General features: G+C 38.2%; 3 protein-coding genes across 5 annotated transcripts; 1 reads left to right on the top strand and 2 right to left on the bottom strand.

The window, feature by feature from the left end:
• Positions 1–1,019: 1,019 nt before the first annotated feature.
• LOC105388323 lies at positions 1,020–3,203 on the bottom strand. Its single transcript, XM_011559211.3, has 5 exons — positions 3,030–3,203; positions 2,874–2,951; positions 2,708–2,790; positions 2,143–2,316; positions 1,020–1,546 (listed from the first exon to the last, which is right to left on the bottom strand). The coding sequence occupies exons 1-5, from the start codon at positions 3,094–3,096 to the stop codon at positions 1,223–1,225; spliced, it is 726 nt and encodes a 241-aa protein (XP_011557513.3). The 5' UTR covers positions 3,097–3,203; the 3' UTR covers positions 1,020–1,222.
• Positions 3,204–3,384: 181 nt separating this feature from the next.
• Positions 3,385–4,278, bottom strand: LOC105388326 (DNA replication complex GINS protein SLD5). The gene is made up of 2 exons (XM_011559212.3): positions 3,645–4,278; positions 3,385–3,484 (listed from the first exon to the last, which is right to left on the bottom strand). The coding sequence occupies exons 1-2, from the start codon at positions 4,219–4,221 to the stop codon at positions 3,411–3,413; spliced, it is 651 nt and encodes a 216-aa protein (XP_011557514.1). The 5' UTR covers positions 4,222–4,278; the 3' UTR covers positions 3,385–3,410.
• Positions 4,279–10,012: 5,734 nt separating this feature from the next.
• On the top strand, positions 10,013–13,038 carry LOC105388327 (opsin-1). 3 transcript variants are annotated; one of them, XM_011559213.3, is made up of 9 exons: positions 10,013–10,171; positions 10,388–10,548; positions 10,661–10,781; positions 10,867–10,984; positions 11,064–11,277; positions 11,542–11,689; positions 11,786–11,896; positions 11,974–12,140; positions 12,451–13,038. In XM_011559213.3, the coding sequence occupies exons 2-9, from the start codon at positions 10,406–10,408 to the stop codon at positions 12,575–12,577; spliced, it is 1,149 nt and encodes a 382-aa protein (XP_011557515.1). In that variant the 5' UTR covers positions 10,013–10,171; positions 10,388–10,405; the 3' UTR covers positions 12,578–13,038.
• Positions 13,039–13,071: the final 33 nt, after the last annotated feature.

Raw genomic sequence — 13,071 nt, 5'->3', positions numbered from 1 at the left:
ATTTCTACCCATTATGTTAATAAGTATTTTACCTTCTATACTACCTACTAGTAACACACGCTGCAACTGTCACAGATGAGGTAATAATATTATCAAGGAAATCCATTGATTATAATAATTACATTATCAGGCAAGGAATACCGGTTTTACTTTTTAAAGTTTTTTTCCTACTGAAACGATTTACAAATTTAACTAATCTACACTTAATTGATTTTTTTTCTTATTACATCATAATTTCATTATGTATCCAGTAACTTACCAATAACTTACAAATCTTAGTAGAAAAAACTAAATGAAAACACGCCAATAATACTAAATACTTAATTTATTTAATGTAGGTATGTAAAATTTACAACATATTAAATAATATAACTAAAGTACTTTAAATATTACTAAATTAAAGTATCTACAAGTGGCAGCACCTAAAAATTAACATGCAAGAATCAATTTTACCTAAATTATATGGGAATGTTAATAAATTAACTTACTAGAGTGGTTGAAATATAAGAGGGCCGTTTGGACAGCTACAAAATGTTTGGGATTACAGCTATCATCATCAAATCAAAATCATAAAAATTCTAAACAATAAGGGCCTTTTGGTGCTACAAAACCTCTTTTTTATTTCGACCGTTAAATAATAAGCCAGATTATATTGTGTCTTTGTAAGTATTTCATCAAGTACATCAAGAGTAAATAGCAAAGGAGACTGGCAATTTTTCTAAGGCGCCATGACCCGCCAGAGCAGCCATTGATGAAACATATACGGATGTGTAGCCCATGACTACAGTATATCCTGTCCTGATGTAAATTTTATTATTATGACGCATGGGAGAACGAAGATATAGGTGCTGAAAGATCAAGTCTTTGTACTGACTAGATGATTCCCGCATACTAAGTTTTGTTTTAAAATGTGGTTTAGATTTTTTTAAATATTTTTCCCTTATTTAGAACATCTTTATCATTAAATAAAAATAGGTTTGGTTAGTGGCTGCAAAACGGATCAGATTTCGCCATTTTCATTTGTGTAGCTGTCAAAACAGGCCTATTAGATTTCGACGACTGTAAAGTAATTTATTTAATAAGATATACCTAGTTAGGTGCAAAAACAGATAAAATATGGCAATGCACTCCTGATTACTTGACATCCACTTGGCAACACATTTTACACAGCAGAATTATTTTACTGTCTATAATTTCCCAGGACATGACAGGTTAACCTGGGCTAATTCAGGGCACTTTTAACCTTACGGACATGCTGGCTTTTAGATTCTTTCAGTGCTTGGTCTAGTTGGTTGGTCAAATGCAGCAGATTAGGTAGATCACACTGCAGCAGTATGTGACTGATGACATTCTGACACTGACTGGCAGCTGTGGCCTCTTCCACTGACTTATTAATATCCAGTTCCATTATTGAAGTTTCTTTCTTAGTACTATTAAAATCAACACAATTTAAAGCACTCTCTGGAACAATTTTTTTAGGCTTCATCAGAACAAAATCCATTGAAATATTTGGTTTCACAGTCTCATTGTTGAACCTGGAGGCCACCTGTTGAATAATATAAAAAATATAACAAAGAATAATGCTAAGTATTCAATTAAATGTAGATATTTAATATTTTTTCTATGATATGATAATATCAGAGCAGCAAAAGTGGTGTTAGTTAATTAGGTTCTTGTTAAACTCACCAAATAGATTTTCTTCTTTGTTATTAGATATATGTTCATTTATATTGTATTATAAATAATGAAATGGTAAGCATCATACACAGTTTACATTCATTTCACTAGCATACACCCGTAAATGGTATCTTTTGCACATTATAAAACAATCATCAAAATAAAAAAGCCACTTCAGTGTTATTTTATGTCATTGCAAGAATTGAGTCTCAAATACTTGAACTCAGGTACATTTTCAGCAAATTAAAGTTATAAATAAAAATCATGCTGTTTTAGGTTCCATTATTAAATCTCAATAATTTTATTTACATTTGATAAAATATTAAGTAAAGCTTAGTCAGCAGATTAATTTTTCTGGTTAGTAATAGTTTAATCTCAAATTTTATTGATTTAAAAAGCATAAGTTTAGCATTGTTCTTATTTTAAGCCTCCCAAGAATGGTGTGAAAATGTAACATTGACTTACCTCAACCTCCATTCGCCAAGTCAAGTCTTGATAAACCAGATCAGCCTGCTGCAGTACATGCAGGCACTCTGATATTTCAGACTTCTTAGTATTATAAAGTTTGATCAACACTTCTTGATGCTCCGCAGGAAACCCAGCTATAGCCAGAGATGACTTGAAGTCACAATCTGATAACTGAAGTAAAAGAAAATGGATACTATATTTTATTTTTCTTCAACAGTAACATGTGCAGTGGAAATAAAGGTTTGATGCATGGGTTGTGGACCTCAAATTTTGTGTTTGCATAATTTATAATGATGGTGTGCAATGATAATGGAGTGGTACTGTCCTGAAATTAATTTCTAACTAAAGAAGATACTTGAAATTCTAATCTATTTTGCCCTTGTATCTTCATATGCAACACAATCAAGGATGCCAATGTATTATTATTCTATATATCTATTACAAAAGGAATAGCATAAATTCAAGTTACCGAATATTGTATGGCTCTAGTTATCCCTTACAGTGTCTAGTTATGTAGATAAAATATTATTGTTTTTTTTATACATTTGGTTTATGTACTTACATTGTGCTTAGATCCTTCAACAAGAAGAAAAACTATTGCATGTACCAAGTTCTGGATATTAGTAATGGAAGTATCAAATTTATCTGAAAAATACATTAAATAACATGTATAATATAGGTATAGAATTTTGAAAGTAAAATACGTATAATTATACTCGAAAACATACTTGCTGCAGTAGAATATTTTGCATGATTGATTCCATTACTCAGGTAATCAATGGCTAGCTTACAGAAGTCCACTAAAACTGAAAAGTATAATACAAAATATTAGTAAACTAACCTAAGGCTATAAAGTTGCAAGACAATTAATATTTAAAATATACCTTGAGGTGATTGTTTAATGACTAAATTCAGGTGGTCCTTCTGCAATTCACTTAGAAATATAATCATTTTGCTTTAACTTATTGTATTAAGTTTATTATTGTTTGTTTATTCCGTTCCGTTGCGATTTTTTGCCATCATAAGTTGTTGTGTTGTTGACATTATCTCTGTCAATGTCTAATTGACATTCAGTAATAATCTGTTATCGCTGTCTCAGAATAAAAATGGTGCGTTCGAGATTCATACTCAGAATAATAATTTTCTTATAGGTACACTGATTGAACAATGCTGAAATATTGGGATCTAGTCTAACAAATGGGTAGGTATGCGTTTATCCAAGCAAAAATACAAAAAATATAATTTCAATATTGAAGCTTTATTATTTATATTAGTTGAACCTTTCCACTTTTCACAAGATCAGCGACCGGTTTATACAGCAATATGTGCTGTGAGCCTTCTGTAAAAGAATAAAGAATACATTATAAAATATCATCAGAGACATATACATCAATAATGAAATAACTGAGGAATAACTACATTATGATGCATAGAAAAATATTATGGTTTGTATATTTCTTTAAACCTAAGCTTACCTACAATTGCACTGAACAACTAACCTTCCAAATCAATTTCTTCATCCTGTTCCCCAGGTAGATCTAATACTACGCCATTTACTGTCTCATTTGCTTTCAGAAAGACATGGCTTTGTAAATTAGGATAAATTGCCATTTTATTCATTTCAAATGTTTGCATATTGCCAGGTACTTTATCTAATACAACTGACTTAAAATGACCTTCCATATTCAACAAGTACTCTTGCGCATATTTGTATTCCGATGGTGTTAAATAGTTGGTTCCCGACTCTATTCTTTGCCTTTCTTCATTAATGATAGGAATACAGTGTTTTTCGATTTTGCATAACCTCGCTCTTAAGTAATTGCAAATTATGTACTTGATGCGACTCAGCTCCATCTTGTGGATCGAAGCACGGAGATCAGTCTTGGGCAGCTTGTTAATGTTTCGCTCCATGTGCTGAATCTGCCCCAACATACATTCAACCATTTCATTACAATGTGGAAGAATTTCTGGCGAAAGACGTTCATTTTGCCAGGCGTTGTAAAGAGTTTTCAGTACAGCTTCCGCCGTTATTTCCTCCTCGTCTCCACTCGACTCGATTTGGTCATTGAAATCCATTGTAAATTAAATAAAATAAAAATATTAAACGAACAGCCACATTCAAAATGTAAACAAAACAACAGTGTTGCCAGTGGCAGATAGTCAAATATAACACGAATCAGATCAAAAAGTAACATTTTCCCGAGAAAAGTAACATGACATTTTTTTATATGGAAACCGATACAATACTTATTATGGCAGTTTATTATACAAAAATTTTATTAATTTTCCTGTCATATTCGGTAAAATTTAAACAAGCCAAAAACATACAGTCAATGTCAGTGAAAACTTATTTCAGTTGCAAACACGACTTGTTATTAAATTACTGATTCTATAGAAACGTACTCATTTATTAGATTAAAATAATGAATGCAACAGGTTTTAGGTTACTTAACAAATCACAACGCAAATTACAAAAAAAAAAACAAGGACACATAGGTGCTTTGAAAAAAGTTCCGACTGATCGATTTACTGCTAGTCAGACAGAACTTAGAGTGAACCTCACTCGACTCAATTGCTCGCACGCCAAGAAACCGAGATGGAAGATTGTGAAATACACTCGACTCACGCGAGTGAGTGAATATGCGGCACGACGAAGTTGATAGATTTTCACACCGTTAGTCAATAGGCTATGTCTGAAAAAATTGAACAACGCTCATAATTTTTCTAATGATAGGAATAACCCTCCGTATCATCCTAAAAAAATCTCAGATTTTTCCTATGCGTCAGTAATTTTATAAAAATAAAAACATTTCAAGTTTCACAAAACCGGGATATGATGGCACTTCAGGACTTTTTCCATCGTCTCTATAAAAATATATGGGCAATAAAAAAGAAAAAATTGACAGGCGTCAGCTTTTACATACTCTTTGGTCACACGTCTATCCATAGACCTACAAAGTCCAAACAACGTCACATCAAAACCTGTCATATTTTTTTTAATGCCTATAGAGACGATGGAAAAAGTCCTGAAGTGCCATCATATCCCCGTTTTGTGAAACTTGAAATGTTTTTATTTTTATAAAATTACTGACGCATAGGAAAAATCTGAGATTTTTTTAGGATGATACGGAGGGTTATTCCTATCATCAGAAAAATTATGAGCGTTGTTCAATTTTTTCAGACATAGCCTATTCATAAAATCAAGTACAAGCCAACGTTACAAACAAAAAAATGTATCATTCTTGGAGGCGTTTCATTCATTTTTTTTTATTTCCTGGAAAATCTAAAAAGTAACACAAATATAACATATTGAGTCATGTAACATGGAGGTAACACAAGAGGGTCAAAAGTAACGTAAAATGTTACTTTTGTAACATTCTGGCAACGTTGCAAAACAATCAAAAATTCTGTCAGAAGTCAATGTCATAATTTTTACAATGTACTCTGTGGTCAAGATATCACAGATTATTGTTGAAACCTCAGAATAAAAACAATATTTACATTCGGTCCTGGGAACGTACCGGGACGCTGTGCAGGTAGATATTGTGTTCAGTACATACAATGGGCAATAGAAGTAATAAAACTTAAGCTGTGGGCTCTCATACCCACTATGATATTTCCTATAAGCCTTGCCTCACTAGGATGCCATTGGCGGCGCAATGTATTGAACAACATGGGAACTTCGACCATGGGAACAACATCACTTTGTGCCGTAGTCACACAGTCGCCAAGTGAGGTAATTACATAGTTAGGTACCTACGTGGTACTTTCCATAAATTTCAATACTAACTGCTTGTATACCGTTGCTGGCAACGTCGCCATGGGCTACTACAGTTTTGGTTGACTACCTGTATGGCAAGACTAAATAAACAATATGAATATACTTACTGCGAATAGAAGAGCAGAGCTCACTCATCCTATGCTATCTCGCCCTTTTAATAGGACGAGTTTTAGGAGCAGATAGCTAATAGCACAAACCTGTGTAGGTATTATGTGTTGTTTAATATTATTAGCATTAGTAAGTTTTACACGTAGGTATACCTACCTACCTAGGTATCAACCATGCAGACCCGCAATGTACTCCTCTACTAACTCACACTTCAGGACCACAAACTGCTTAGCATTGTAACGGCTGCCATTCTGATATTGTTGCCAATAAATCTGCGGTTTAGTTTGGAGTTCATCATCATCACGACCCATCACGTCCCCACTGCTGGAGCACGGGTCTCCTTCCAATGAAGGAAGGGTTTTTTAGGCCTAATCTTCCACACTGGCCTAATGCGGGTTGGTGGACCCCAACACAAGCAAGCTTGTGTTGAGAGAGTTTGGAGTTATGGATACTTAGTTAATATGACTACCACACCACAGCGTCTTTCAAGATTTGCGGTACTCCGGTTCTTTTTAAATTGGGAATAAGTAGGTACATATAATTGTATAGGTATGAGGTCGCCCGTCGAATAGGGACATGTCTGCCATCAGGTGAAACTTATCTGCATAGTACTGCATAGGTACTTACTCGTTATTCTATGATAGGTAAGAATACCTATCTATTCTCTCCGTGGCGGTGTAAGTACCTGCAACTGGCTCTCTCGAATGGCACCTTTGTGCATATCCACAAGGTCTAAACTGCCTTCCTAAGCTTGGACCATTTCCTACTCCGCTGCTGGTCCACTGCTGTTTGATGAGTCCACATATCTAGATGTGCTAAATCTAGATATGTAGGTTTCCTCACGATGATTTCCTTCACCGTAAGAGCGATGGATATACACTGTACTTAAATTCAAAGAACTCATTGGTAAGTACCTACATGTCAGCGGCAGCGCCGGGATTCGAACCCGCATCTCCGACGTGAGAAGCGGGCACTTACCCGACTGAGCTACCACCGCTCGTAAGTATACCGATCGCTGTTATGGTGAAGGAAACCAAAGGAACATAAGTAGGTAGGTACCTGCCTACTTTTCTAACGAGAACATTCAATAAGCAGTGAGGGTAGTAAAGTAGAAGTAGGTAAAGTAAAGAGTAGTACTTACTAACTATTATTAACTAACTATTCATTCTGATCAACCAGAACACCGTAGGTCGTCGTCGGTACTTACGATAATGTGAAAAGAGGTATCTACCTAGGTCCTAACCAAGCTTATTACAAATTATTATGAAAAGTAAGCCGTGGCGCCAGCATAGGATTCGATACTATTTTCGAATCTACACGAAGGGTCGCTTTTACCAAACGTTAAACGTATTTAAATCAAATTTTAAATACATTTTGTGCTAACTGACAGACGTATGACAGGCTACTAAATACATTTAGCGTTTGGTGAAATTCCACCTAACATGGAAAAAACAAATGCCACTTTTGGAATTGACAAATTTGCCTTACATTTTGACAGTGACATTTAACGATACGCAACCAATACGCAACGTAAACGGAGGTTTCGAATCCTGTGCTCGGGCAACTGATAGTCCTACACGGCAATCGATATTGTTCTAGTTCTAGGCGTGCACAATCTATGACAGATAGGTAGGGGGTAATATAATGAAAAATATGTATAGGTATGCTTCCCAATCTGGTAATTTACACTACATCCTTGTCCCGAGCGGCCTCTGGAGAGAATACTACCTCTATATAAGATGGCACCAAGAGAAGAAGGATCAGGTATTGTACATAATACGTGCGCAGTACCCTATAAGATTATAATTCTATGATCTTGAAAATGGTTCTGCTATTACACAAAGGGCGGAACTCTAAGTACCTACAAGGTAGGTACATGCGAACCTGCGTCTAATCTTGTTAGAAAGTATTCCTTCAGTTCTTAGTGAGCTTAGTGGCCTCATAACGGCATTATTCAAGAAATACGAACAACAGAGATGGACTTTGTGCGTGCCAGGTACTTCTACCCCTACATCTTCCATACCATCCTCTAATACGCTGCGACTGCTGCATGTAGGAAGGGTTCTACCTTTTTTGGCATAAGATTTATTTGCCTAATCTCGTATTGCATAGTAACGTTTGGTCAAAGTCTCGTTACGCCGAAAATCGTATGGCATAAATCTCGTTTAGTAAAAAGTTATTTCGCATAACATTGTTTAGCCTAATAATGGTATGGTCAAATCTTGAATAGCCTAATAATGCTATGGCATAGGTTTATACAAAGTAATAATATTCGTTTGGCTTTAACTTTGACGGAGCGTCTCCCTACATAGCGCAAACTGGTGCCTTGTATTGTTTCCTTTGTTTGGAAAACGCTCCGCTCCGCTTCGATGCGCTTCGCTTTGGTTTTGATGAACATGTGCACCTAACACGCTCCTCCTCGCTTTGCTCGTCGTCGCACCTATTTTTAGGTTTCGATCTCATGGGGTTTGTAATAATTATATTGGTCGTTAACTTTCGATTTTTTGATCATACAATATCGTGATTTTCGGGATGTAGGAGAAAAATACCACAATTTGTATATTTACTACATACTTAATATATTATTTATTAAGATAACATTAGGAGAAACAAGATTATACATAGGTATAGACGAACATAAATTTGAGCAAACGAAACTTAGGTGTTTAAAGATTGTGCCTAAAGAGTTTTAGACGAAACGAGCCCTATGCCACATAAGTCTTGGCAAAGTGATGGTTCGGCCAAAAAAGTTTAGACCATACGAGTTATGCGAAATGAGTTTTGGTCAATAAAGATTATGCGAGATGAGCGGAACCCTGTAGGAAGGAATAGCTACGGTAGGCGCAATGGTAGGGTAGTTATATCAAGACAAATTGCAACATTAGTTTCATTACCACCTCGCATAGCTTTTGCCGGTATCACCTCTTGGAAGCTTCTTGTGATCGTCAGATCTTTAGACCACCTAAGGCAGTAGGTACGGTAAGCTTCAATAATTCGTCTGTATGTACTTATAAGGAATTTGCACTTTGCACAAAAGTGTGAAAAGAGAAAGAATTGGTTCAACATTGATTCATCATAGGATTTCATGATAAAATAAGTATAAATGTACCTTATCATACATAATAGAGCGGTGGTGGCGTAATGGATAAGGCCTCGTCCTCTCAATCGAGAGGCCGTGGGTTCAAATCCTGGCCTGTACCAATAAATTCATTCAATTGTGTTTTCAATTAAGGAGTTTATGTACAATAATACCACGTGCTCTTAGGGTGATGGAAAACATCGTGAGGAAACCTGCACATCTAGATTCTAGTATCCTAAGTGCATTGAACTCATTCCAAAACGGCGATATGGTTCGCAACCTATCATGTGAGTACAAATGTGCTGCGAAAAGTGGGTGGGTGTGAGTCACCTATTACTACCCCTTCGGGGATTACAGTCGTGAGTGCATATGTCACGTCTATCATACATAATGACATTTAGGCACTGCAAAATTATCTGAAATAACTGGATAAGGAAAGCTATTACACATTTCCAGTTGCGTGTATTGAAAGAGGCCTACGTCCAGCAGTGAACTGCTATAGGCTGATGATGATGACTACAAACCTCTGCCATCCTAACTAATATTATAAATGCGAAAGTAACTGTGTCTGTCTGTCTGTCTGTTACTCTTTCACGCCAAAACTACCGAACGGATTTGAATGAAATTTGGTATGCATATGGTATAGACCCTGGGAAAGAACATAGGCTACTTTTTATCCCGGTATTCCCACGGGAAAACTTTTTAAGGCGAAGCGAAGCTCGCGGGCACCGCTAGTTAGAAATAAAAATAAAATATTGAAATTTTCCTGAATACGGTCCTGTATAAAGACATCCAAGTAGGTAATGTATTCATCGTCTTAGCTAGAGGCATATATCTAATTATGAATATTGATTTTAGACGCAACGTCACAGTTAATCCCGGGTGTATAGTTATAAAAGTCGGTCGCAGGCAGCAGAAGTCGAGTAGCCCCCGCTACCTCGGCACCCCGCCTCGAGATAGGTTATCAAACTAAAGACTGGAGTAGTTCGTGCTACGATTTTCTTCAGTATTTTTGGTAATAACCATCTCGTAGTCCCCCTTACCCTGGACCTTTTAAGGTGAGAATTGGAAACCAAAAAACTCTATCACGCTTTCCTTTAGATTCAGTTACTTGAAGAAAGTTGTTTTAAGAAAGAAGTTGTGCTTACAAAAAATTCCAGCATGTGTTAAAAAATCGTAAACGTTAGATATCTCGTATCGCTTTGCCTTTCTTGTCTCTATCTTTTATTACTACCTAATTCACTTTCTCCCTATAACAGTTTCCTCTTTTATAGGTAACAACAGACACTGACATGGGTTTCGCGAACATGGACCCCGGCCCGGGCATGGCCGCGCTGCAGGCGTGGGGCGGCCAGGTGGCGGCCTACGGCGCCTCCAACCAGACCGTCGTCGACAAGGTCCTCCCCGACATGATCCACATGATCGACCCCCACTGGTGAGTTAGAGAACCTTCAGGAGACCTCTTGAGGGATCATAAATTTTATCTTTCTATTTGAGTGAATTTCTTCCTCGTTATCCGGTTTAAAATGTCTTATTTTTGTGCACAGGTACCAGTTCCCCCCTATGAATCCTCTTTGGCACGGACTTTTGGGTTTCACGATTGGTGTTCTTGGTTTCGTCTCGATTACTGGCAATGGAATGGTTATCTACATCTTCACTTCGACAAAGGTATTATAATCAGTTATCCATAAATATAGTTAACTTCAATCCGTAACTTTTTTAAGATTTTTGACAAACAACCTTTCCATTTCAGAGCCTCAAGACCCCATCGAACCTATTAGTAGTAAATCTAGCTTTCTCGGACTTCCTAATGATGTGCTGCATGTCTCCGCCTATGGTCGTAAATTGTTATAACGAAACATGGGTTTTCGGTAAGTCTGCCGCAATATTACTGTGTCTATCCTGAGTCTCTTGAGCAGCAGTTAAATTTAACCAATGGCTGTATTTCAGGACCTCTGGCTTGTGAACTGTACGCGTGTGCTGGCTCTCTCTTCGGTTGCGCTTCCATCTGGACTATGACCATGATCGCCTTCGATCGGTACAACGTGATCGTGAAGGGTATCGCGGCCAAGCCCATGACCATTAACGGAGCTCTGCTGCGCATCCTGGGCATCTGGCTGTTCTCGCTCGCATGGACCCTCGCGCCATTCTTCGGATGGAACAAGTGTGTATTTGGCTTTGATACAATATCTAGGGCTTTCTGGCCTGAGGGGCTGATCTTATTTGATGAAATACGAAGATCGATTCCCAGTGATATAATGCAATCGGTACGCTTATTGCAATGAGAGAAGAGTCGTGGTTAGCGCAGCAGCGCTTCAAAACTTTGTATTTCGTCTAGCAAGAATAGCCCCGCTGGTACTGATTCATTGTCATGTTGCTTCTACTGGAATGTTCCAGAAACAATTCTCACACTATTTTAACCATACAGGTACGTCCCGGAAGGCAACATGACCGCGTGCGGCACCGACTACCTGAGCAAGGACTGGTTCAGCCGCAGCTACATCCTCGTGTACGCCGTCTTCGTCTACTTCATGCCTCTACTGCTCATCATCTACTCGTACTTCTTCATTGTTCAGGTAATTTCGCAACACTTGATCTTGCTTATACTTAGTAGGTTTGCCACTTGGGAAATGCTTGTAGCATAAAAATACTAACATCAATTCTCGTTCCAGGCCGTAGCTGCTCACGAGAAGGGCATGAGGGAACAGGCCAAGAAGATGAACGTCGCTTCCCTCCGATCGTCCGAGGCTGCCAACACCAGCGCTGAGTGCAAATTGGCAAAGGTTAACTTACCCTCAATAATTCGGTTTATTCAATTAACACTGGTCTCCTAGAACTTACTAACAGCGCTCGTTTCCAGGTTGCTCTGATGACCATCTCGCTGTGGTTCATGGCGTGGACGCCGTACCTGGTGATCAACTTCACGGGCGTGCTGGACGGGGCCCCACTTACTCCTCTCGCCACCATCTGGGGATCGCTCTTCGCCAAGGCTAACGCCGTCTACAACCCTATTGTATACGGTATCAGGTAAGAAACGTCATTTTTGAAAAAAACAACTCCCTTGCGGGGTAGGGAGAGGTGCATTGCTGCACCCACTTTTCGCCAGAGTGTTAAGTTAGTCCCAATGTAATATTATTTGCCATTTTACGGGCACATCCAAGACCCGAGAACAAATATCTGTGTTTAAACAAATATCTGCCCCAGCCGGGAATCAAACCCGGGACCATCGGCTCAATAGTCAGGGTCACTAACCACTACGCCATTCGGTCGTCATTTTTGAGTACAAATGTAATGTTTGCAATCTTAAATTTGCGCTAATGTGGTGTAAATTTGACAGTCATCCTAAATACCGCGCGGAGCTGTACAAGAAGTTCCCGTCGCTGGCGTGCCAGGCGTCGCCCGACGAGTCCGGCTCCGTGGCGTCCGGCACCACCACCGCCACCGAGGAGAAGCCCGCCGCGTAGACCGCCCCTTCCACAGGACATCACCTCACCGCCACCGACCTCGGCTGCGAACCATGGGACTCACGATCTCTGCCAATGCGATGCTCTTTATTATTTTTATACTCAAAAATTTTACTTTTGTACAAAGTTATAAACCCGAGCACAGAGCGCGTGCTGGATGCAAAATATTCAGTTTTACCACGTCACTTTTGGACGCCTGCATATTTTGAGTACACGCTTTGTGTATCGAGTTGAACGTTGCACACATTTCTTATATCCTAGTCCACCTAGAAATGGCCAACGGCATAAAAAAATACAAAAAAAAAACGTAGTGATCTCTGCATGTTGTTAGGCCTCCCTTAGCCCTTAACCTTAAGAGACTGCTCCTCCTAGATGTAAAACGATAGATCAACGATGAAACATGCTATGTAACTTGGACCAATAAAATTTATATCAAGCAAAGTGGTTTGTGACCGCGTTAACTTTTTTGTTTTATTGATAACAACCTAGTAACA

The sequence above is a fragment of the Plutella xylostella genome, chromosome 15 (genome assembly GCF_932276165.1).
Source record: "Plutella xylostella chromosome 15, ilPluXylo3.1, whole genome shotgun sequence".
Lineage (NCBI taxonomy): Eukaryota > Metazoa > Arthropoda > Insecta > Lepidoptera > Plutellidae > Plutella > Plutella xylostella.
The sequence above is the reverse complement of the archived record's forward strand: the minus strand, read 5'-3'. Positions and strand labels throughout refer to the sequence as shown.